The sequence below is a fragment of the Octopus sinensis genome, linkage group LG10 (genome assembly GCF_006345805.1).
Source record: "Octopus sinensis linkage group LG10, ASM634580v1, whole genome shotgun sequence".
Taxonomy (NCBI): domain Eukaryota; kingdom Metazoa; phylum Mollusca; class Cephalopoda; order Octopoda; family Octopodidae; genus Octopus; species Octopus sinensis.
In genome coordinates, this window is record NC_043006.1 from 78,624,321 (window position 1) to 78,649,639 (window position 25,319).

At 36.6% G+C, this 25,319-nt stretch overlaps 1 protein-coding gene across 1 annotated transcript; it reads right to left on the reverse strand.

The window, feature by feature from the left end:
- Nucleotides 1-590: 590 nt before the first annotated feature.
- Nucleotides 591-25,078, reverse strand: LOC118765176. The gene is made up of 5 exons (XM_036506836.1): nucleotides 23,725-25,078; nucleotides 21,810-21,868; nucleotides 17,341-17,402; nucleotides 5,309-5,392; nucleotides 591-647 (listed from the first exon to the last, which is right to left on the reverse strand). The coding sequence occupies exons 1-5, from the start codon at nucleotides 25,012-25,014 to the stop codon at nucleotides 601-603; spliced, it is 1,542 nt and encodes a 513-aa protein (XP_036362729.1). The 5' UTR covers nucleotides 25,015-25,078; the 3' UTR covers nucleotides 591-600.
- Nucleotides 25,079-25,319: the final 241 nt, after the last annotated feature.

The window sequence follows — 25,319 nt, forward strand, 5'->3', positions numbered from 1 at the left end:
TCTAACAGTGTTACATTTGCATTTTTATTCTATATATATTAGACTTAGAATAATTGGGTGATGTTAGTTTGGTCAGAGTTTGACCTAAATTGTTCCAAATTCGTAATCGGAGAAAAGATATTGGTAAGAACGAAGGTTAGGATTGTGGTATAAAATATAAGGCGACGAGCTGGCAGAAACGTTAGCACGCCGGGCGAAATGCGTAGCCGTATTTCGTCTGCTGCTACGTTCTGAGTTCCAATTCCGTCGAGGTCGACTTTGCCTTTCATCCTTTCGGGGTCGATTAAATAAGTACCAGTTACGCACTGGGGTCGATATAATCGACTTAATCCGTTCGTCTGTCCTTGTTTGTTCCTTCTATGTTTAGCCCCTTGTAGGTAGTAAAGAAATAGGTATAAAATATAACTTTTTAGTTTAAAATTATACATAAAGAAGGTCATATATTTTATATTTTACTTGGAAATGCTTAAAAATTGCAAGAATTTTAGGACAAAAACTAAGTTTTAAAAATATTTAAATTTACCAAACGTAAGTTCCTCTTCTGAAAATGTATAAGATCCTCTGCCCTAATCCTCAGAATTAGCGTTTTGGTTACATAGGTCAATTCAAAGGCCAGTTGTTCAGCTTTGATGTCCGTATAATTAGGCCTGTAGTTGAAGATAAAAACGTTACCGTTAAATTATTGTACATTCCTAACATAGAGGCAAGTTAATATATTTACATTATAAACAAAGTATCTAAAAATAATAATAGGAATTTCTTCCTGATATGTATTGCTTTATTTATATGGTGGTAAGGAGCTATCGTTATATAAGAACATTATTAAAGGAAATAATGAATATTATTAAAGGAAAGTAATATAACTACCAACAGGAATGAAAACCAGATTGTAGACTGTGTCCAATGATAAAATACATCTGTTCTATAGTTTTTGCCGTTTTTTTTTTATATGTCAGAACCTCAAAAATAAAAGGCTAAAATTATATATCAATGGAAGAACATCAGATTCGAGAGAAAAAATAAGCTGGACGAAACTTCGAAGTCCTTGTCATTAATATTATTGTTTAAGAATAATAAATTTGTACACTATAAGAGTATAGAGTAACCCTTCAGATCAATGTAAAATTGTTTTTATTATAACTGAACATAAAGGCAAACATAAATATCTCTCTATATATTTATACTAGCAGTATCGCCCGGCGTTGCTCGGGTTTGTAAGGGAAATAACTATATAAGCATTTTTAGAGATGTAAAGTATAATAGCCATCTCAATATGGCTAACCACAAAGGCGGGGTGTTACTGTAGCTTTTTACGTTCTGAGATTTAATAATACATTTTTAGAGAGTTACCTCCCTTATATATGCCAAAAATGCATTAAAAATTAGAAAAATTGATGGTAATTTTTTTTTTAAATCGTAGACACATCGTAGACGCGCGCTAATACCCAGAAGAGCCCGATATGAATCACGACTATAAGATACCCGGTTTTGGTTAAACTGCACCGCAAAATGTGGGAGTAGTTAGGAATCTAAATCGTAGGAGACAGACAGCACACAACCTCTTTTTTATATATAAAGATATCGCTGTATTCTTCTGTCTGTTAGTGTGTCTGTCTGCCTGTCTATCTGCCGGTCTGTCTTCCTGCCTAACTATATTAGTTGAATTTTGTAGTTTATTACATATCAAAGAATTGTTAAAGTTACCATTATTACATGATGTTACCTACAAGAGATAAGAATGTTCTATTGGATAAGATAACAGTCCATCTCCTAGTAACGTTCCATATTTTCCAACTGAAATCGTTAACATTTCATCTCATTTCATTCATTTTACATTCCAATATCAACACCTCCGGGGTTGACTTTGCCTTTCAGTTTAATTTTAGTTCTGACACCTTTTTGTAGACGTAGCCTACGCTTTTCGCTATAATACATACTCATATAATTATGAATTTTTCCTCAAACATTTATATGTATGTGGCGGGTTGGATTTTTAACCCAAAGGTATCTAACAGTATCACATAAGCTATATCAAACTATATACATTTTACACATTTTTACAGTTCAAGCGATGGATTGGATCGGTAGTCTTCAAATTAACTTTCTCATTTTTGGTTTTGAGAGACCTAATTTCTCAAGATTGGTATTCGTGTGTTACATATCCTAGGGCCCCAATAATTACAGGTATAAACCTGTATGTATGTATGTATGTATGTGTATATATATATATATATATATATATATATATATATATATATATATATGTATGTATGTTTGTATGTATGTTTGTATGTATGTATGTATGTATGTTAGTTGTTCGTAGTTTTTCGCTACAATGAATATAGGTAACTAATTTACGTACATATGCAATTAGCTAGTGATGCCAGCCGAATACAACACCAGTCCGATTTTGTTCTTGAAGATTTAAACCCAGTTAGTACTTTTTTTCGTAATAGTATATTTGTTTATTTAATATTCTTTTCAATCTCTTACTTTACATTTAACTGACTAACAGCTAAAATATTGCCAACAATGCTAAAATTAACTCTTTTTTTTTTCCACTTGAATTCATCCTTACTGCAACTGCAACGCCTATGCTTATTATTGTCCGTCTGCACTAAAGAGTTACTTCGTGACTCAGTAACTTACCGAATTGTAGGGCAAGTGTGGTTTTGTAATGTGGCCTTGCATAGTTTCCACTTAAATGCAACAATCCTTGTTACCGTTGTTGTTCCCCAACTCAGTTATTGCTGAGCCTACTTACGATAAAAAAAAACGTTTCAGTTATAACTATCCTTTGGTTTGTGCGTGGGCGCTTGTGTCCTGTCTGTATGCGCGTATGTGCCTGACTCTTTCTACGTGTATGTGCGTATGTTGTAGCAAGCTATTGCATTGGATAAAATACCTCATGGTATTTGTTCCCATCCTCCACTCTCTGAGTTTAAATCCCAAGAAGTCAAATTTGCACTTTATCACTTTAGAGTCAATTAGGAAGGCATCAGTTCTAAGTTGTGAATTGGCAGAACTGTAAGAACGTTGAACCAGATGTTGTACGGTATTTCTCTCGGTCTATACTTTCTAAATTCAAATTTTTCCGTGACCTACGTGGGCGATAACCTTAAACCGGTCCTAGTTTAAAAGGTTTAAAAGGCACCTTCGATGCCTTTAATGGAATCTATTTTGCTGCAAGTAGTAGGGCTAGCCCTCTGGTTTAATATATTCCTTGATTCATCTGGACCCAGAGGCCCTGTAGCGAGTCATGTCCAGTGCATTCCCTACTGACTAAAGGATAGGAAGAAAGAAACAAAAATATGAAAACAACATTAGTCTGTATTCTTCCTTTATAAGATGTGATTGAAAAATATCTGCCTGCAATTTCTAGACGTTCATCTGTACATCCTCAAAGTCCCTGAATGCCTCGAACAATAGAATAAAAGCATATATATATATATATATATATATATAGGAATATGATTCAACATTCCTGTCATTGCAAAATTACAAAAGTATCTGATTGGATTTCTTTCTATTCGTATGTCTTTAGTTTTTTAAAGAAAAACATACCCGAGACACTAGTGGTTAAGACAATGACATATAGCAATAAGTAAAATGTTAGTTGTCTTTATTACAATACATTTGACTGAATCGATTCTATAGTATTACTGGTGATATAAATTTCAAAAGCTCGGAAGGACGAAAGGCGAAGATTTGAATGTTATAAATCTTACGAACAGAAAACAGTACATAAGAATATTGACTAAGCATTTAATTTCAATTCTTTGATTCTTTCCACCAATCGATTATCTCTCTCTCATTGCTCACACGTGACTATTGTCCATCTTTCTTTTCCTCATGTGATCATCTCTTCTTTCAGTCTGTCGCACAGACCAGACGCATTCTTACCAGTCTCGTCTTCTATCTTCCCTTTTGTCAAAGACAGTATTCCTCCAGCATTCGCTACCTTACCTCGTCTGGCCCAACGGCTCTTCGTGTTTGTTTTCTTTTGGTTTGTCTCCACTGTCCTGTGTCTGCTACCAACTTTTACCCTTCGCAAATCCCAAATTTTATTTCGATTCGCGGGAGCAACTGCTTTTCGAAGCCTCATATTGTCGTTAAATGCTCGAAATGAAGAGTAGGTAGACAGCCGACAACTAATAACGGGTCGTTCTTTACGTTGCTTGTCTTGTTTTCCATTTGTTTCTCTCGTTGTTTGCATACCCAAATTTGTCTTCATATTTCATGGTGTTTACGTTTTGTGACGTTCTGTGCCCGTATATACATATATATACACACACACACACACACACACACACACACACACACACACACACACACACGCACATACACACACACACACACACACACACACACACACACACACACTCATATATATATATATATATATATATATATATATATATATATATATCTTGTGAAACAAGCAAGTGGTTAAGATATTGTATTCGACTATTCGACATTAAATTGCGGCTCTTTCTTAGGCTTCAAATCGTGATTTCATGACGTTTATGCCGTATGCAGTTACCTCTTAGTCGCTACTACTCCCATGTTCGTTCTGGCCCGTTACCACAATACCTGTCAAGGGCCTCAGTTATGGCTCACCTAATGGAAAATAGTCCTGTGGCTAAGCCATACAGGACTCAAATATGGCCGGCCCTCTCGACATGACACACAGGTCCAGCTTTGCCAGGACATACCACAATGTCACGTAAACTTGTTGCCCTTCCTAAAGGTCAAATAGGCCCTGCGGTTTAAAAGTAAGCACGTAAGAAACATCAAGAAACTGCTGCTATGGTTTTTCAGGATAGATCATGGTTCTTCAGACTTTGGCAAAGAGATCTATGATCATAAACACCTGGAGGCATTCCACATGACAAAGAAGTGTCCGCGATACAACAGTGTTATTTCTTTCCCTCTTTCTTCTGTTGGCCTGCTCGCTAAAACAATGCGAAGCGCATTGTGACCAGCGATGTATAGCAGCATCTGATAGCTTGGACGGTCACATGATCACGTGATATACACACATATATATTCTTTTATTCTTTTACTTATTTCAGTAATTTGAATGTGGCCATGCTGGAGCACCATCTTTCCTTCTAATAAAATGTGGATTGAGATCTGTATCAAAAGAGGTATACTTTAAAGTCATTCCTCAGTTTTCCAGAGTAAGCTAGATTTACCTTTGGTAACAGTTCGTCGTTTGAACTAATCAATGAAGATAACTCTTGTATGTGGTTTGCAAACTTTTTCATTGGAGAGAAAAACATTCAGTCGAATATAATTAACTTACAAATAACAGTCCTCTTTCCTTGGATATTTCTGTTTGCATATTGAGTACCTAATAGAATCCCAGAGTCAGGGTCATCACCAGAGTCTGTAAAAATATCGAAAGAGAAAATAAATCAAGAATACAGGATAAATTAAGGTTTTATTTTATTTAGGACTCAAAACAGATCATTTACTGATGGGAAGATTCAATACTGAATGCAAAGTCAAATTTATAATAAAACTAGCAGAATTGCCCGGCGTTGCTCGGGGCTGAATTGCTTCAAAGTACTGTTAATGATTGCACTGAATAATGATGATTATTCAGGCAAATATTGATATAAGTTTACGGTGGGAGATAAGGACTTAACGATCAAACGTGTGCCATTGCATTGTTTTGGGGGAATCAAATTTCTGATGAGCATTATAGGGGCACCAACTTTAAGTTTGAGAATGTGTGGTAGTAGTCCGGGGTGCTCAAAGGAATTGAGTACCTCTATTGGATAGTTGATGACGTCCTCTGGGTGAGGAGTTGTATCGATAGACTGATATACATAGACTTCCCCAGGAATGAGTTTTAGCATTTCATCATTAATATGGTGAACAGTTTTATTCCTCGGGGCCAGTATAGCCTTTTTGCCAATCCAATCCATATTCTGATAATTAGCTTGTAGATCTGGGAACACTGCATCTCTGAGATCAGAAGGCGTCTTAACAATGGTACAAATGGAATCGATGGCAATATTACCATTTTCATCCCCTGGTATTTTGCCTTCGCCAAGTGCAAGGAGGGTGTGAGGAAATGCTGCTGATGTGATACTACGTCGCATATGAGCACGCATATTGGTGTGAAGTTTGAGAGTTACTTCCCTTTATTAAAAAAATATGCATTAAAATGGAAAACAATGATGGTAAATTATTTGTAAAATCGTAGACTCATCGTAGACGCGCGCTAATACCCAGAAGGGTTCGATATAAATCCCGACTATAAGATACCCGGTTTTGGTTAAACTGCATCGTAAAATGTGGGAGTAGTTAGGAATCTAAATCGGAGTAGACAGACACACAACCTTTCTTTTATATATAAAGATTTTCGTCGTAAAAAACTTTGTATGGAGTGAATGGTTACCTCTATGGAAATATATACACACACATTATACATACATGTGTGTATAGATGAATATATAAATACATTTAAATATCTATATACACTTTTGGGCGATCTTTCTGCTTCTTAGAGATAACTTTAGATCTTATTTTCGTCCTAAAAAACTTTGTATGGAGTGAATGGTTACCTGTATGGAAATATATACACACACATTATACATACATCTGTGTATAGATGAATATATAAAAACATTTAAATATCTATATACACTTTTGGGCGATCTTTCTGCTACTTGTATATACTTTAGATCTTATATTCGTCCTAAAAAAACTTTGTATGAATTGAAAAAGAAAATGAATTGAAATTTTTAAGAAAGGAATTTGTTTACATACATGTGTGAAATGGCAAATGTTTGTGCAGTTGTCCGAAATGGAACCAGGGTAAATGTGTGGAACTGATGTATTATAATGAATAGTCCTTGTTGTGAATATTAATTTGATTAATATGAACTGAAAACCAGTGGTGTAGCAAATAAGACCATAGGTGATCTTGTAGCAAAAAGGATGACCATTCTCAATGGTTTATCCCTGTCACACACACACATACACACACACACACACACACTCACACACACACGCACCCTCACACACACACACACTCACACAGACGCACACACACACACACACACACACACACACACGTTAGCTTACAATGTCTGTCAACAATTGACACTGTCGTATATATTAGCGTGTCTATGTGTCTAAAGAGGAAGTGGGAGTAATAGGCAGAGTAAAGGCTTCGAAGTGAAAGAGTGAAATGTTAAAATATTGAGTTTTCTCGAATTTTGTCTTAATTGGGGGTGAAATTGAAAGAAATTTTGTATGGCATGACCGAATGCAAGTACTTGTAAAAATCATAGGTAAACTGTAAATGAAGAAATTGTGTGAGGAGTAAATCGTTATGTATTTATTTGTTTCTGTTTGCTGTTTTTTATTTTTTTTAGTAGTGTTGTAAGGTACACTTGCAAAGAGAAAGTAGGAGAAATTAGGGTGATAGCATGAGTGAAGCAGTTCGCTCCGTTTGTGTGTGTGTGTGTGTGTGTGTGTGTGTGTGTGTGTGTGTGTGTGTGTGTGTGTGTGTGCGTGTGTGCTGTAGCACACACTAAGAAAAGCACTTCACTTACACACCACAATGTGAGTTTTCTCGAAATTTTGCTTAATTGGGGGTGAAATTTGAAAATCTGTACCTGGCACGACCCGATGTATTCTACTCTTAAAAATGCTAGGTAAATTGTAATTGAAGAAATCCTATATTGTAGATTTCTATAAGAGACAAAGGTAGGCAGATAAAATCTGCCTTTTATAATAAGAGATTCATAAAAGTGTAACCACTTACACAGTATTTTTGCCGAACCACTAAGTTATAGAAAACAAACTTAAGACTGTAGTCAAGCAGCGTGAAAGAAACACAAACACATATATGCAACATGAAATTATGTGCTTTGCTCAACGCACCACCTGGTCTAGGAATTGAAATTAATGATCGTGAGCCTCACACCCTAACTACGAGGTCATGGTGTGAAATCTGGATTTGCTTCGACTTTCTTTTTATTACCAAGGATTTAGGATATCTTTTCATTATGAAGGGTGGATTTTTATTTTAATTAAACTATATTGTTTTACTACATCAAATGTGTTAGCTATGTCTTCACTATTAAGTTTTCATGCAGCGAGTAATCCTGGATATTTCTCTTCGCGTGTCATTGTAACGGTTATATATAAAATGCTGACAGTTGCAGCCGAGTCAATAATGTTAAACGGTTGATTAAAAATCAGTAATTTATTAATAGTCAGCAGTATTATACAACATTCAGAAAGTGAGTCGAACTAATTTGCAATCAATTGAACAACAATATGACTCATTAAATTCCGTAGAGTTTCTTACTCATGATACCCATACTCTCTCACCACACTTAATTAGACTCATCGCTACATTTTATAAATAGGGAAAGAAAATATAAAAATATTCTGTTGTGCCTGAGGAGAGTCATTTACTTTATGTGCCTTATGTTGTGCCAACAGATTATGCTTCAACACGAACTCATATAAAAAGTCTTGCAAACCAAATCCAAAAACGAAATATAAAGATATTATTAGCTACTTAAATACGCCCATTTCACCCATCAATCTGTTTGATATCATAACAGAATCTTAAAAATGAGAAAAAAGTGTTTAAGACTTCAATCATAGTACGTCATAGCCATATTAAAAAGAATATAAATAAAATGACTATGTGCATAAAACTTTTTCAATAATTATTTACTCTACTTAAACACATGATTTAATTAGAAAATAAAATGTCGTATACCCTTAATGCAGCGTCATGTCATTTCAAAATCTTAGTTTCAATTAAATTAGGGTACACTGCTGAGAACAAGTCATCCCAGCCTATACCTCTCGATGCACATAGTTGGATATCACATACTGTTATAAGGAATAGCAGAGATAATTTCCCTCACATAGAAACGGTACGAAATACTTAAGGATATTGCAATCACTTCCAATTGTAATATCCCAATATTGGAAACTCTCCTGTATCTTCTTCAGTGTTTTTCCCCTTAGCCTGTACGCTTCACCTAACTGGGGCAGCGTGGACTGAACAAACCTTCACTCACAGAAGGGCTCCTTCTGTGGTCACTTGTCAACTACAGCTGCGGTGAGCCGGTCCCAACTGAAGGTTTCTTCCAGTTATTTGGGTTAGGTGTAGTAAATAGTCCCAACTAGGAATAGAAAAACATCACAAATTAGTCATCACGAAATTTTAACTGAGTCTGTAATAAAACAGCTGGTCAGAAATTCTACTAGAGAGATAATACATATTTAGTTTTGCTGTGGATTATAAAATAATATAAAAGAGTAAAAATTAGTACAAGATTCTCTTCTATTTCAAATACCAAGACCACTCTTCATAATGAATAACAAAACAGTGTTTTCTGTTTGACATGTGAAAGTTAAGTACAATCGTGATTACAAAAAAGAAAACTACCAGTAGAACTTGTAAGTGTATTAATAATAGTGACGCGTTGTGTTGCGTAAAACTTCGAACGTGAGCAATTCACTTTGTCAAACACACGTAACTGAGTTAATATTCAATATTGAGTATTTTGTTTGTACTTATATTGCGTAGTCACAAAAAGATTAGGGTATCTGAAAGTTTAAAAAGTCTCTAGGACCGGTGAGAAGAGAGAGGAAGGGAGGAATGTATTCTCAAATCGGAGATTTGATCCGCATCTTTACAGAAGAGTTGACTGTAATCGAATTGCGTTCAAATTCCGCCGAGGTCGACTTTTCCTTTCATCCCTTCGGAGTCAACTTTGCCTTTCATCCTTTCGAAGTCGATATATTAAGTACCAGTTGCGTACTGGGGGTCGATCTAATCGACTGGCCCCCTCCTAAAAAATTTCGGTCTTTTTGCTTAGAGTAGAAATGACTATTGTCTACTTCATATTAAATTTCTCATGGACATTTTCGTAAACATAATTCATATAAATTTTGGTGAATATGAGTGCTTTCATTTTTCTGAATACAAACTCTGACACACCTTTGTAAATACAAACTTATTTCTATGGACAGCTATTCGTTTTTTATGTATTTTTATGACTCAGTGATGTTATAGTTTCGTGTGTGCTTTCATTATTCTTACTCACAAATAATTCTGAAATATTGTTTGTATACTGCCCTATATTTTCGAATATCTATGTCACCTTTGGCTCATAGTAATCATCTTAATCTTCTTGACGGTCTAAAAATCCTTTTGCTTAGGCACAGACATAGTTGTGTGTCTAAGAAACTCGCTTCGCAACCACTTGGCTTTGGCTTCAATTTCACTGTGAAAAAATGCCCTGTGGGTGTATTTGATATACAGAAACAGTATGGAAGCCCAAAGTATATGTATGTGTGTATGTGTGTTGTCTTTGTGTCTGTGTTTGCCCACTTTAACCGCTTGACAACACGTGTTGGTTTGTTTGCGTTGCCATGATTTAGCAGTTCGTTGAAAAGTTTACTGAGGCACTATTTTATTTTCTTAAGTCTAACAAAAAATAAAAAAAGAAATGTCTCAAAATGTGTAAAAATATCGTAAATATTGTACTTTTTTATCGAATTCAGAAAATTCTTCATGTAGATGTAAATTACAGTACACCCCCATCCCGCCTTGTGGAGGCAGGAGATAAAGTAACAGAAAAAAACATGTTGAGGCGTGCCAACGATTCTGCCAGCTCGCCGCCTTTTGGAGACAGAAAATATTCTAGCAGAGTTCTAAGATTTTACATCAGTTATTTTGATGTCCATTCACAACTTTTCAGCACTACCCCCATCACGAAATCGAAGATCGTGAAAAACGCTCCACTCTAATGTTTTGAGGGATTTGTTCGCACACTTAATATTTGGAGTTCAAATCTTGCTGAAATCAACACTGCCCAAAATCCTTTCGGAATCGATAAAATAAAGTGTCATTTAACTTCTGAGATCGATGGCATCGCTTAACCCACGTCATCTCTCAAAATTGCTGATCCTGAAGCTTAATCAGAAACCACTAGTATAAAAATATGAAAAAAAATTGTATAAATCGAATGAAATAAAACTTCATAATAAATTTTTGTATTATAGCTTATGCTAGGCTGAGCATGAAGTTTATTGCAATTTCTTATTTTTCATTATTATTTTATGTGTATACATCAACTTTTTTTTTAAGCCGCCTACCTATCAAATTTAATTGTGTGTAGAAAGTCAACTTCAAAACTTGTTTCCATTTTGCCATTCAAATTTTTTTACTGATAAAGCAATGGGATTTTCAAATTCCTGTTTGGCAACGTATTTTCATAATGAACAAACACCAGAATTCAACAGTTTGTGCCTAGCGTTCGAAATTAGCTTGTGTAATCGAAGTACGTAATTTAAAATCATTTAGGCATACATGCCTATTATACAAACATACTAAGTACACACACATGTATATGCGTCTGTATACCTCTCTGTCTCTCTCCCCATGTCTCGCCGTATACTGATTAGGCTAACTGGTTAGCCTGCTACACTCTTGATCGCTAGATCGGGGTTCGATTCCCAGACCGGGCGACTCGTTGTGATCTTGAGCAAAACACTTCATTTCACGTTGCTCCGGTCACCTTTTCAAACACTGGCCTGTTCATCTAGCCAGAGGGGTGGTGTCCTTCGAAGACTAAAACGATGCAAAGCGCATTGTGACCAGCGATGTGTAACAACATTTGATACTCTGGTCAGTCACGTCACACACATAAACATACATATACATACTTACATACGTACACACACACACACACACACACACATATATATATATATATATATATATATAACTCCTTATGCAGAGTTTGACAACTTCCTGTACCTACACCTTAGCACCATCATGGTATTTCATGTGGCTTTTTAAACCAGACAAGGTTCTGAAACGACGCCTCCACAGTCTGCACATCCAATTTGGACCACCAAGACCTGCAGATAAGTTCTAATCTTTGTGGATATTAAAATCTGTGCGTGCGTGCGTGCGTGCGTGCGGTAACAGTTTTAGAGAAATACCATATAAGGCTTGGTCGAGACTGCAACTGGTTGAATAAGCTGCTAAGATGAATCATACAGTACCGGTCCGCGAAAATATGTTTAATAAATTTGTTTCTACTAACAGAAATTAATTATTTTCATCTTCGATAGTTTCTCACCTTAAGTAGATGATCCTTATTTTCACTGACTTCTATTGACAACACTAAATATTATATAACTATACGCCCGCCTGCACGCACATCCACACATATGCACACATGTCCGCCTACACGCATATAGATGATACATAAATATATGTGTATGTGTGTGTGTGTGTTCATATAAATAAATATATATATATATATATATATATATATATTTATATATAATATGTAGGAGAGAATTGTAGTTTGGTTGTTTGTGAAATATAACGTGTACTGAATGGCAAAAAATGGACTATATTAACTGTTATCATATAGGTGATGGCTAGTAGGCTCGAGAGACTGGGTCCCATGGGGAGACCTGTTGTCTGTTTGTATATGTGATCGTGGAAAGAAAAGTAGGTGTTGTCCACGATGATAAACATTAGTTGATGTATATCAGGTGCAGTGAGTCCGAAGCAGTGGCTGTCGGACGCTACTATGCAATCAGTCAATAGGCTGACCACCGAGTGTGCTGGTACCGTTGTGTACATTGAGACAACGTCAAGACTAAAGGCATATCTGTTTTGTCTGAGTTAGTCTGGGGGCAGTTGGCGCAGTCTTTTTATGACTTCGTCGGAGTTCCTGACGTGTCCAGGAAAAGTGGAGAGTATGGGTTTCAGGATGTGGGAAACGAGCCAGGATATTATATAAAGGTCCTTCCACGCTGGAAACGATGGGTCTAATCTGGATCGTGTTGTTATCCTTGCGTTTTTTAATGAGATGGGTAATCTACTGTTCTTTGTGATGAAGTTGTTCTTGTCTTTGCTATGTAGTTGTCTCAGACAAAACAGACATGCCTTTAGTATTGACGTTGTTAAAATGTGCACAACGGTACATTCGGTGATCGGCCTATTGACACGGCAGTCAGCCTATTGAATGACTGCATAGTGGCATCCGACATCCACTGCTTCGGACTCGCCGCAGCTGATATACATCGATTATTGTCCATCATCGTGGACAATACCTACTTCTCTTTCCACACATACAAACAGACAACAGCTCTCCCCATGGGATCCAGTTTCTCGGGCCTACTAGCCATCACCTATAAGAGTTATCATAGTCCTCTCTGCATTGTTGTGCCATTCAAGACACGATATATACATACATACATACATACATACATATATATATATATATATATATATTTATATATATAAAACTGAGAATGTGTGTCTGTCTGTCTGTGTGTTTCCCTAAAACTTGAGAACTACACAGCCAATTCCATTCAAATTTTACACATGCCTTACTTAGGGTCCATGTAGTTTCATGGGAAAAAATGTTCAACTTCTTGCCTAGAGCGAGCCCATAGCAATATCATATCTTCTCCACTATTTCAGTATTACGTGTTAAAAGTGAAACAAAAACGTTTCTCTATTTTATGTCAGATACTTTCACTTTAACAATAAAAATAATAATAACGATTGAATTATATGTAGTACGTAATAATTAAAATCAAACTAAAGTATAATATAATCGTAACATAGCAAAACTAAAAATAGCAATTAGTATAAAATTGCATCAATGATTTGAACTTGAATAAGTGGTTTCACATGAATGGGAATAAAGTAAAAGTAAAATTATCGTGCAGAAATGGAATAGTCCAGATGGATAATAAAAAATTAAATTAAAGAAAAGACTATTGTCTATAAAGTATACAATGTAGAGAAAAAAGATTTGAACACACAGAGGAAAGCACCTTCGAAAAGTGTCTTGGTGCGACTATGAAAGGTATCTAATCAGAGGCGGTAAATTCGCTACAATAGAAGCAAGGTTCGAGTCAACAGAGCGTGCAAAGGAGTACTCGACTCGAACTTTCAAAGTGGAAATATTTTATATCTGTGGAAATTCTTTATATCTGGGACGTAGGACGTCCCGGAAAAAAATTTAGAGTCCCCCCCCCCCACCGAAGTAGAGGTAGGCTGGATTGTAGCTACACTTCTATACAAGAGGGAGGACAAGATAGAATTGATCGAAATTACAAGTGACGGGCTAACAATTCCAGTCTCTTATATATTTTGAGTATTGTTATCACTAGCGATATCAACTTTGTATCTTGTATTTTATGTGTAGATGTATATATATACATCTATATATATATATATATATAGATGTACATGTAATATGTACACATATATACATGCACTAGCACTATGACCCGGCAACGATGGGTCTTTAATGCTAGTATATATATAAATGTAAGATCCAAGGATCAATGTGTAGGAAGAAGGTGAGCCTCAAGCAATCCGTAGTAAATATAAAAAACAACTTTCAGGACAATAGTGGTTTAGTGAGGGGAAGGTTATGAATTTTTCCCATATCGAAGTACGATAAGCTGAGAAAAATTATGTTATATGCCACGGTAGCCAGCCAGGGTTGCCAAGTATGCGAATAAAATAAAAGAGTTAAGGAATGGAGTAGAAAATATCCGGACTGCATGTGTTTCATAGCGAGCAGAACCTCGGAAGTGGTAAATATGTAAGCGAGATGTATACAGCAGGGGACTCTTCAGACCTAGGGTATTTTGATTAAATGAAATCTACATTGTAGTAAAAAGGTACATGTCAACATACGGAAGATTCGTTATATTATAAACATGCATATTTAAAAAAATTAATGCGCCCTCTTAAAGCCTAACCAGGCTCATGGGCCCGGTTTCCCGGTTTCTATGGCGTATGTGTTCCCCACGTTCCTGTGGCGTATGTGTTCCCCAGCTGGACGGGACGCCAGTCCATCGCAGCGTTACTCATTTTTGCCAGCTGAGTGGACTGGAACAACGTGAAATGAAGTGTTTTGCTCAAGAACACAACGCGTCACCCGGTCCAGGAATCGAAACCACAATCTTACGATCATGATGCTGACACCCTAACCACTAAGCCATTCGCCTCCACAACATGCATATTTACTTATATATATATGTAATATATAAATATAGGTGTGTGTGTGTGTATGTATGTATGTATGTATATATGTATGTATGTATGTATGTATGTGTGTATGTATGTATATATGTATGTATGTATATATGTTTCAGTAGCAGGATTGAGTTGATGTTCCACTTCGTTGCTTCCCAGAGAGCCATGTATGTGTAGAAATTCACTCGCACAAAATAGGGCAAGTCTAGGTGAAAAATTGAAGTGTTGTACCGGGAGTGTTTGGGTAAGTTTGACTTTCTTTAGTCAAGGCGAGTTAGGTAGTTGAACTCGTAACTAGTCAGAATGTGAATGAAGTATTTAGCTAGGCTACTATGATGTAAAAAAGAGCACACCATTTCGGATTTGCGATCCTGAAGAACTAGTAATTCCTTAAATATTACCATACCAGTGAGCCTTGGACTCACGGCCTCATTTCACTGTCTAGAGCACCTTATATAAGTAGGGATTTTATCGATAATGTTCCACTTAAAGCATTTGCTGATCCGTTTTTCCTGAGTTTGTTGCTAAATTCACACAAGGAAGTAAAACTTTGTATGTCCCTCGATCTAAATGAGTGTGGATGTTTGTAATATCGATGTATTAATGTATTTAGAGTGAATCCCTGATAAATTCTTTCCACACTGTCATAGAGTGTTATAGATGCTCTAACTACCAACACTTTTGAGACAAGATCGCCTGCGCCAGAGAAAATTCTGAGATTTATGCTGTTACATGTTTGCTGTTGCAATTGTGACTCCCTATATTATGAAGTGTGATTTAAGTGCGGCGTGTGCTATCACTAGAAAGCCATATTATTTAAGCAAGAATAGCTGGCCTTGGACACATTACTATGGAAAGATTTGTATTTGTGCACAGCTTGGGAATGTTGCCTTCGTAGAGATAGAAATGTTATGTTATGTTATGTAACGGAGGTATACAGTTTCTGTGAAAATAAAGATTGTCCGCATTTTCAAGACATTTTAAACTGAAAATACAAGATTAGCCACTAGGACTGTCATGAGGGGAAATCCTTCAAGTATAACTGATTTTCATTTTCAGTTGATTGTAGTGGAGCAACGCGAAATGTAAGTAACTTGCTCAATGGCACAACGTGCTTCTTGACATGAGAACCGAACCCACCTTAACTGCTATAAGAAGTGTCTTCACAAATTATAAGAAAATATGCAACTATCTACGACCGAGTAGTTCTCCTTTGCTTATTTGTTCTACTCTTAGTATTTGGACAAATGTCGACTGCTATAATATACTGTTACTCTTATTTTTTGTTTGACTTAATTAAATGAGTACTTGCGTATCCGTGTGGTTAAGAAATTTACTACACAGTCATTTGGTTCAAGGTTCGATTACACTTTGGTTAAGCTTACGACACCATACATTAATTATTTTATGAGGGGACTTACAGAAATCTCAAATAAATTCAGCTGGTTCTAGAAAGATTAATCTGGTGCGTGGCTTGGTGGTTAAGGTGTTCGGTTCACGATCGTAAGATCAGGAGTTCAATCCCCGGTGGCGTGTTGTGTCCTTGAGCGAGACACTATTTCACGCTGTTTCAGTCCACTCAGCTGGAAAAAGTAAATCGTACCTATATTTCAAAGGGCCAATCATGTTACATTTTGTGTCACGCTGAATCTCCCTGGGAACTACGTTAAGGGTACACCTTGTCTGTGGAGTGCTCAGCCACTTGCTCGTTAATTTCATGTGGAGACTGTTTCATTGATCAGATCAACTGGACATCTTATAGTCGTAGCCGACGGAATGGCATGAAATAAATCTTAATCTGACACCCAGCTTAATGTCTCACCTGCTGGAAGTCTTTAATGCAGGTCTCTAATCCTGAAAATGACCTACGATTCGAGCTTTCTTCTACCCTGAATCCACCCAGTCAAAAAAAAGGAATCATGGACGCGGCCTTCCTTTTATAATTAAACTATAAAGGCGGTGAGCTGGCAGAAACGTTAGCGCGCCGGGCGAAATGCTTAGCGGTATTTCGTCTGTCGCTACGTTCTGAGTTCAAATTCCGCCGAGGTCGACTTTGCCTTTTATCCTTTCGGGGTCGATAAATTAAGTACCAGTTACGCACTGGGGTCGATGTAATCGACTTAATCCATTTGTCTATCCTTCTTTGTCTCCTCTATGTTTAGCCCCTTGTGGGCAATAAAGAAATATATAACTAAACTAAAAAATGAGATATTTTCCGAAAAAAAAAAAATATTTAGAAAATATATTTCTTTCGATATTACCTATTTTCTTCATGGAACGAGAGATTAATGAAGCTAGATCCACGTCTTCTGGATATGAGTATCTATAAAGAAATGAATTAATTAATTTTTAATATTACATTTGAATTAAGGCGTTGACCTGGCAAAAACATAAACATGCCGGGCATAATGCTTAGCCGGTTTTCGTCCGCCTTTACGTTTTGAGTTCAAATTCCGCCGAAGTCGACTTTGTCTTCCATCATTTTGAGCTCGATAAAATGAGTACTAGGGTTGATGTAATCAACTTAGCCCCTTCCCCAAAAATTTCTGACCTTACGCCAAAATTTGACACAAACACTGTATCTGAATAAGTCAGAATCACTGAGAAAATGCTTAGCGGTATTTTGTATGATCTTACTTTCCTCAACGTTTTGGTCATACCTGGTTACTGATAATTGCCAAATCCTAGGATTCTAAGTTGGTGCAATGTGGTTTTGTACTGGACTTTTCTATTTTGGTTCTCCGCAGTTGCTACTCTTCCGGGTCACAAGAGACCTCGGAGTAATGTCGATTAAAAGATAACTCCCCTCTCCTCAATATCTAGATTTTTCATCCTCATACCCCAGAATAGTATTCAGTTTGAACGGCCAATTCAAGGAGAATGATATTACTTAAGATATCAGCGTGTGACTTGCGGAAGATCGTGCTGAGATCTTTAGTAGGTCGATCGACCACTCTGATACCGCATATTGATCAATGCATTATTATTATTATTATTATTATTATTATTATTATTATTATTATTATTATTATTGTTGTTGTTGTTGTTGTTGAGTGAGAGAGCAGTACATGCCATCAAAGTGACGCTGGGGTAAAATATACGGAGCCCAGGATACCCATCATGACTACCCGTCTGTACACCAGGCACATGCATCACAACCATGTGTGCGCGACATGGTGATCTCATACCAAGATAAACAGCACATGACCTTGCAGGTGGGGCCCAGTTAGAATTTTCTTCTGGTCGAGTAGCCCATCCCGCTCAAAAGGTGTGGTGCTGTCTTTTATTGTGTTACTGCTTGTATTGTGTGTTGAATGTGTAATGCTTTGGTTTTCTAGCTTGCTAATGGGAGTTTATTTCAATGGGTAAATGCTGATAGAGTGAGCCTTTTATTTGTAGGTTGTTTGTTTAGGTTGTATTATTGGATTGATCGTGTCTTGCGTGGGACGTGGGCTGTTCCTAGCAGTGCAATCTTTTGGACAGTGTGTGGTGTTGAGGAGCCAGGTATAGCTTCTACATTCTCGTCCATATGATATTTTTATCATGCCAAATATTCTAATTATTAAGGCGGCGAGCTGGCACACACGTTAGCGTGCCGGGCGAAATGCTTAGCGGTATTTCGTCTGTCGTTACATTCTGAGTTCAAATTCCACCGAGGTCAACTTTGCCTTTCATCCTTTCGGGGTCGATAAATAAAGTACCAGTTTCGCACTGGGGTCGATATAAACGACTCAATCCCTTCGTCTGTCCTTGTTTGTCCCCTCTATGTTTAGCCCCTTCTGGGCAGTAAAGAAATAAATATTCTAATTATTATTGGTTTTGTTTTTACCTTCATGCCCCACATCTTGAATACTTCAATTTCGAGGTCTTTGTACTTCGACAATTTCTCCACTTCTTCTTTGACAATATTTCGATCAGAATGGACTGCAATATCTATCAGTAAGCAGGTGTTTTTTCGCCAATCCTTGACCATTATGTCTGGGCGATTAGCTTTTATTTCTTTGTCGGTTTGGATCGGCAAATTCCAGATGATTGTCGTCTGATCCTTGTCTTGTGCCTAGTTTGGCTCATGCTTATACCACCTGCAGTCAGTTTTGATATTGTAATGTTGGCATATCATCCAGTGGATATAACTGCTTACTTTGTCGTGTATGTATACATATTCAGACTTGGAAATGACTGGGCAATCCTAGACAATATGGTCAACTGTCTCGTTGTAGTAGTTGCACATTCTGCATTTGGTGCTGAGGCCTGTTTTCATTATTTTGTTTTTATAGTTGTTTTCAGTCAGGCATTGGTCTTGTGCAGCGAGAATCAGTCCTTCTGTTTCGGCATTTAGTCCAGAGCTTTTGAGTCATTGTTGGCTTTTACTTAAGCTCACTTCCTCTCTGAGCACTGGCAGAGTACTGTCCATGAAGTAATTTTTCTTTCCAGTTCTCCTTTATTATCGTTTGTAATTCAGTTTTCATGTCTTTTGTCTCTCTGACTATTTCTGCTGCGTTGTTGACCTCTGAGGTCTGTGTGTCAGTGTAGCTTGCTTCTGTTTTGTATTTTGTCGCCTCCTTGTGTATAGAGAAAATCGTTTTCTTTTTCTCATGTTGCTTTACTAGATGTAATAGTCTCCTCTTCTTTGTTTCTAAGTACTTTGCTAGTCTAACTGTTGTTATTTTATAGCAGTTTTCTATCTGTATCAGACCACGGCCTCCTTTTCAGCGGGGTAGATATATTCTGTCTGCGTCTGCTTTGGGGTGGTGACCGGTACTCTGTTAGTAGTTTTCTGGTTTTTCTATCTAGATTTCCCAATTCACTGATCTTCCAGTTTATTATGTTAAAGGTGCAATTTATGACTGTTATGGCTAGCGTGTTTATCCCTATTATCTTATTTTTAGCGTTAAGTGCAGTATTTAATATTAGTCTAATTCTTCTGTAATACTCTTTCTTAATTCTCTCTTTCATTTCTATGCGTTGTATGGTAGCTTTTTCTTCTATTTCTAGATTTTTGTGTGTGGCTGTTGTGGTTTAATTCTCTAGTCTCTGTGTCTATGTCGAGTGCAGTATTTTCAGTGCTGAATAATTTACTTCTTCTCAGTGAGACATCGACACCTGTGTCTAGCACCATGCCCATTCTGATGTCATTGCTGAAACTCTGAACTATCTACTTTGATAAGGTCTATCTGTTCCATGGTGATTTTAGCACAAAGCTTTAGGTCGTCCGTGTACAGGAGATCGTACATTTTATGTCTGTAGGACCTTTAACCCATGGATATTTCGTTTAATATGTTTCTTAGTGGGGTCAAAGAAAGGCAGAAAAATAGGAGTGTCAGTGAATCTCCCTGGAAAATCCTTCTTCTTATGGGTATAGGGTAGATTAAAATCTACCCTATACCCATTTTTAACGTTATGCAGTATTATTATTATTATTATTATATACTCCTATCTATATATATACATGTATGTGTGTACATATATGTATGTATATATGCATATATATTTTATTCATATTATTATCTATATATATCTATATATATGCGTGTGTGTGCGAGCGTGCATGTGTATGTAAGTGTGCGTGTGTGCTCCCAGCATAATAATATATTACAGCAACATGACAAATAAACGTATAACCTATTTGCAAGTTCTCTGTAAATTCATAATTTATTACATCAATATCATAGCAACCTGAATTCGCATACAGGAGTCTTGGCGTATTAAATTACCCAGGTATTATACCGCATAAATTTTAATATAATAATGTATACCTGTCTTGTAATAAATCACCGAAAAGTGACTTTATGATAATAGTAAGCTTGTAATGAGTTCATAAGTTCTCAGCTTTCACGACATGTAGCTTATCTTGGGGTAGCTTTCAGTCGAGCCTCACCAGACACCATTTATATCAGAAAGAGACAGAAAAACGGATCCCTGTATAGAAATGGTATTTTATCTTTTTATGAACCCGATACCGTGAGGGAGGTTATCATCGGCGAGATTTGAACTCATATATACCCGAAATGAATAACACAAAGCATTCTATCTAACGCTTTAACGACTCTGCTAATTGGACGCCTAGGTAATACAATATACAACATTTTAAGTAGTTATTTATACTCTAAGCACAAAGCCTTGAAAATTTGTGGTGAAGGTGGGGCTAGTCGATCAAAGGATGACAGACAAAGCTGACCTCGGTGGAATTTGAAATCAGAACGAAAAGGACAGACGAAATACCTATTTCTTTACTACCCACAAGGTGCTAAACACAGAGAGGACAAAAAAGGACAGACAAACGGATTAAGTCGATTATATCGACCCTAGTGCGTAACTGGTACTTATTTAATCGACCCCGAAAGGATGAAAGGCAAAGTCGACCTCGGCGAAATTTGAACTTAGAACGTAGCGGCAGACGAAATACCTATTTCTTTACTACGCACAGAGAGCTAAACACAGAGAGGACAAACAAGGACAGACAAACGGATTAAGTCGAGTATATCTACCCCAGTGCGTAACTGGTACTTATTTAGTCGACCACGAAAGGATGAAAAGCAAAGTCGACTCGGCGGAATTTGAACTCAGAAAGTAGCAGGAGACGAAATACCGCTAAGCATTTCGCCCGGAGTGCTAACGATTCTGCCAACTCTCCGCCTTCATACAATATTTTAAATAATGTATTATAAGTTCTCCATAATAATAATACTTTTGGTTTACAGAAGATACGACAGAAATAAATTTATATTACCTTCTATGTGCGTTTATGTAAGATTTGTACAATCTACTCTCGTTTTGCGACAGCCACATCTGGAAAAAAGCAAAAGTCACAAGAAACTAAAAGGGTAACGATATATTACAAACATACATACATTCATATACATAGGTAAATATGCGGTCAGCACAGCCCTACCATTTATTGTTATATATATATATATATATATATATGTGGGGGGGGTGTATAGTTATCAATTGTGGAGGAAAGCTACTGTCACTACATAAACCTGATGATTGCATAACGCATGAATCTACTAGTTTACTTCAATATTGTAAATTTGTAAAATTGCAAAATTGCAAATAAAATGTGAAAATCGGACTGCTGGAATTTCATTGGTATATATATATATATATATATATATATATGAAGTAGGAAGTCGCATCTCGTGATGAGGGGTATGAATTTACGGGTTCCTTTCTGATTCGCTTTTATACCTCTTCTAAATGTCTGGCCTTGTATCAGTGTTGAAAGTTAGTAACATGCTGATAATATTAAAATTCTTTTGCTGCGATTTCCCTAATTTTTCTCTCCTTTTCTCTCTCTCCCTAGATCTCTCTTTCTCGTTCTTATGAGACCTTATTTTATCATTTCTTGGCCATAAATACCATAACTTTTCAAACTAGTAGGAGTTTGGTAGCCTGGTTCGTGTCCCATGTAAGTAAATTTTACCTACTTACCCCATAATAGAATCTATAATCAACACACTCGATTAAAAAAGGGCTTTAGAGATTTATAAAAACTATCTAAAGAGATGACTGGGGTGTAGGTCCACAGTAGAATGATTTTAGCAGTTGTCATAAAATATCGTTTCTACTATAGGTACAAGGCCTGAAATTTGGTGGGAAGGGGATAGTCGATTATTTTACCGACCCCGAAAGGCTGAAAGGCAAAATCGACCTCGGCGGAATTTGAACTCAGAACGTAGCGACAGACGAAATACCTATTCCTTTACTACCCACAAGGGGCTAAACATAGAGAGGACAAACAAGGACAGACAGACGGATTAAATCGATTATATCGGCCCTAGTGCGTAACTAGTACTTAATTTATCGACCCCGAAAGGCAAAGTCGACCTCGGCGGAGTTTGAACTCAGAACGTAACAGCAGACGAAATACCGCTAAGCATTTCGCCTGCCGCGTTAACGTTTCTGCCTGCTCGTCACCTTTTAGTTGTCATAAAAAATGTATCTCAGATTTTAGCGAACCTCTTTGAGAAATAGGCGCAAGAGTGGCTGTGTGGTAAGTAGCTTGCTTACCAACCATATGATTTCGGGTTCAATCCTACTGCGTGGCACCCTGGGTAAGTGTCTTCTACTATAGCCTCGGGCCGACCAAAGCCTTGTGAGTGGATTTGAAAGAAGCCCGTCGTATATATGTATATATATATGTGTGTGTGTGTTTGTGTGTAAATGTTTTTGTGTCTGTATTTGTCCCCCAACATCACTTGATAACCGATGTTGGTGTGTTTACATCCCCGTAACTTAGCGGTTTAGCAAAAGTGACCGATAGAATAAGTACTAGGCTTACGAAAAAATAGGTCCCGGGTGTCGATTCGCTCGACTGAAGCCGGTACTCTAGCATGGCCGCAGTCAAATGACTGAAACAAGTAGAGGAGTAAAAAAGTAAACTAAAGCCAAAGTCTCTGTGAATACCATCGTAATTTTATGCCGTTGCACCACAAAATATGTTTTTGTCAAGGTTCGTTTGGTTTTTATTTGTGTAGTCCTCTTTATGAACCAAAACAAATTATGCGTAATCGTCCATTTGATGGACAAAAAGAGTTTGTCGAAAGCCTTAATGCAAAAATTCTAGTAGAGACTTGACATTGTCATTTTAATTTACAATGAGTTAATTAATACTTCTATGTAATACAAGAATATTAAAATACCTTTTTAGTTTCTATTTCAGAAACATATCCGGATATGACTTTATCGTATATGTCCAGTAAAACTTTCTTACTGGAATGGTCCGTATTTTCATCATGAGAACACTGTGTGAAGAGGCTGCCGTCATATGCTTCACAATTAATGTAAATGGAAGAAGAAGATCTTTTAATATGAGGTACCATCTTCACCAATTTCAAAGGCACTTGATGATTTTCGTACAATGTTGGACACGATCCACACCGACGGAGAAGATTTACTCGCCCGGACTCCAACGATGTATTCCAGGAAACGCCAGCAAATGGTAAATCTGTTTGACTAATAACACATTGCGCCCAAGATATTCCTGCACATTTAATAAGAACCGAAATATATTTTAATATACTGAATTCTATATTATCTTCGTCCGCGTCAAAATCCAATTTAAAATATTTGTCAGTTCGTGCGAAATACCTCTTCGGAAAGTTCTCAATAACATTCGAACTATCAAGATCCTTAATAATTCCACCACCAGAAATGTTTGTTTTATTCTCCTTCTCTTTGTAATTTATGAGTTTGACGAGTTCAAGCCAAATATTGTGAGTTTTATTATTCTCCCAATTATTACACATTTCGAATATTCTTACAGAACCAGTCAAATAGATTCCAATCCTTTTATATAAGTAATTCATGACGAACATATCAATATTTCCCAAAGGTATCTTTTCTTTTAGAGTTAAATAGTGTAAACTTTGTGATGCGAAATAAACCTGCTTGTTTGTTATCACCATATAAACCTGTCTCATTCCTTGTCCTTTTAGATTAAGTTCTACAAAATAGTATTCGAAGACTATAGATTCGTTGATATTGCAAATGTCCAGTAGGTGTTTGGATGCTTTTTCAAAAGAATCTATATTTTCTGCGATCAAAACACGTTTACCGATATTTCTCGATTGACCTCCATTTGATAATTTATTGATTAACAGTATTATATTTTCCCAGTTCTTCTTGGACATCGCATCAGAGCCGCCTAGCTCAAAAATCATTGAATTCTCATTTGCTAGATTCAAAGCTATTCTCTTTCTTGTTTTATCGAGAACACGAAGCTCGGAGGCGCTTAGTGAAATGATTTGTTCTGTTCTACACCCATTTGTATCCATATTGCACAAAATGATATATTTCTCGGAAATTTTCAATCGCAATATACGTTTAATTTCCCCATGTGGATTGAGTTCTTTGAAATTGCCTTCAAATACAATATTCTGAGACAAATGATCGTATGGATCCATTTGTCTCTGAAGAAAAGATTTACTCATGATGAAAATGTTCGAAAATGCTTGTTATGCTGTCATTTACGACATCGAAATAACAAGTCCATTTTTTTGTGAAAAACGTCATAAAAGATTGTTATAAAGTCATAGTTAATAGAATTTTATACAATTTGAATAGTACGGTTTATACAAAGCACAGCAATCACTATAACATAACTTGTTTCTCATTTCGTGTTATAAATTTCCTTTTTTGAAAGATAATGTTTGACAAAATATTCACGAATACATCACTACGAGGCAACATCTTCAAGACGTAAGGGATATTTAGTGAAATTCAAGGACTATTTCGT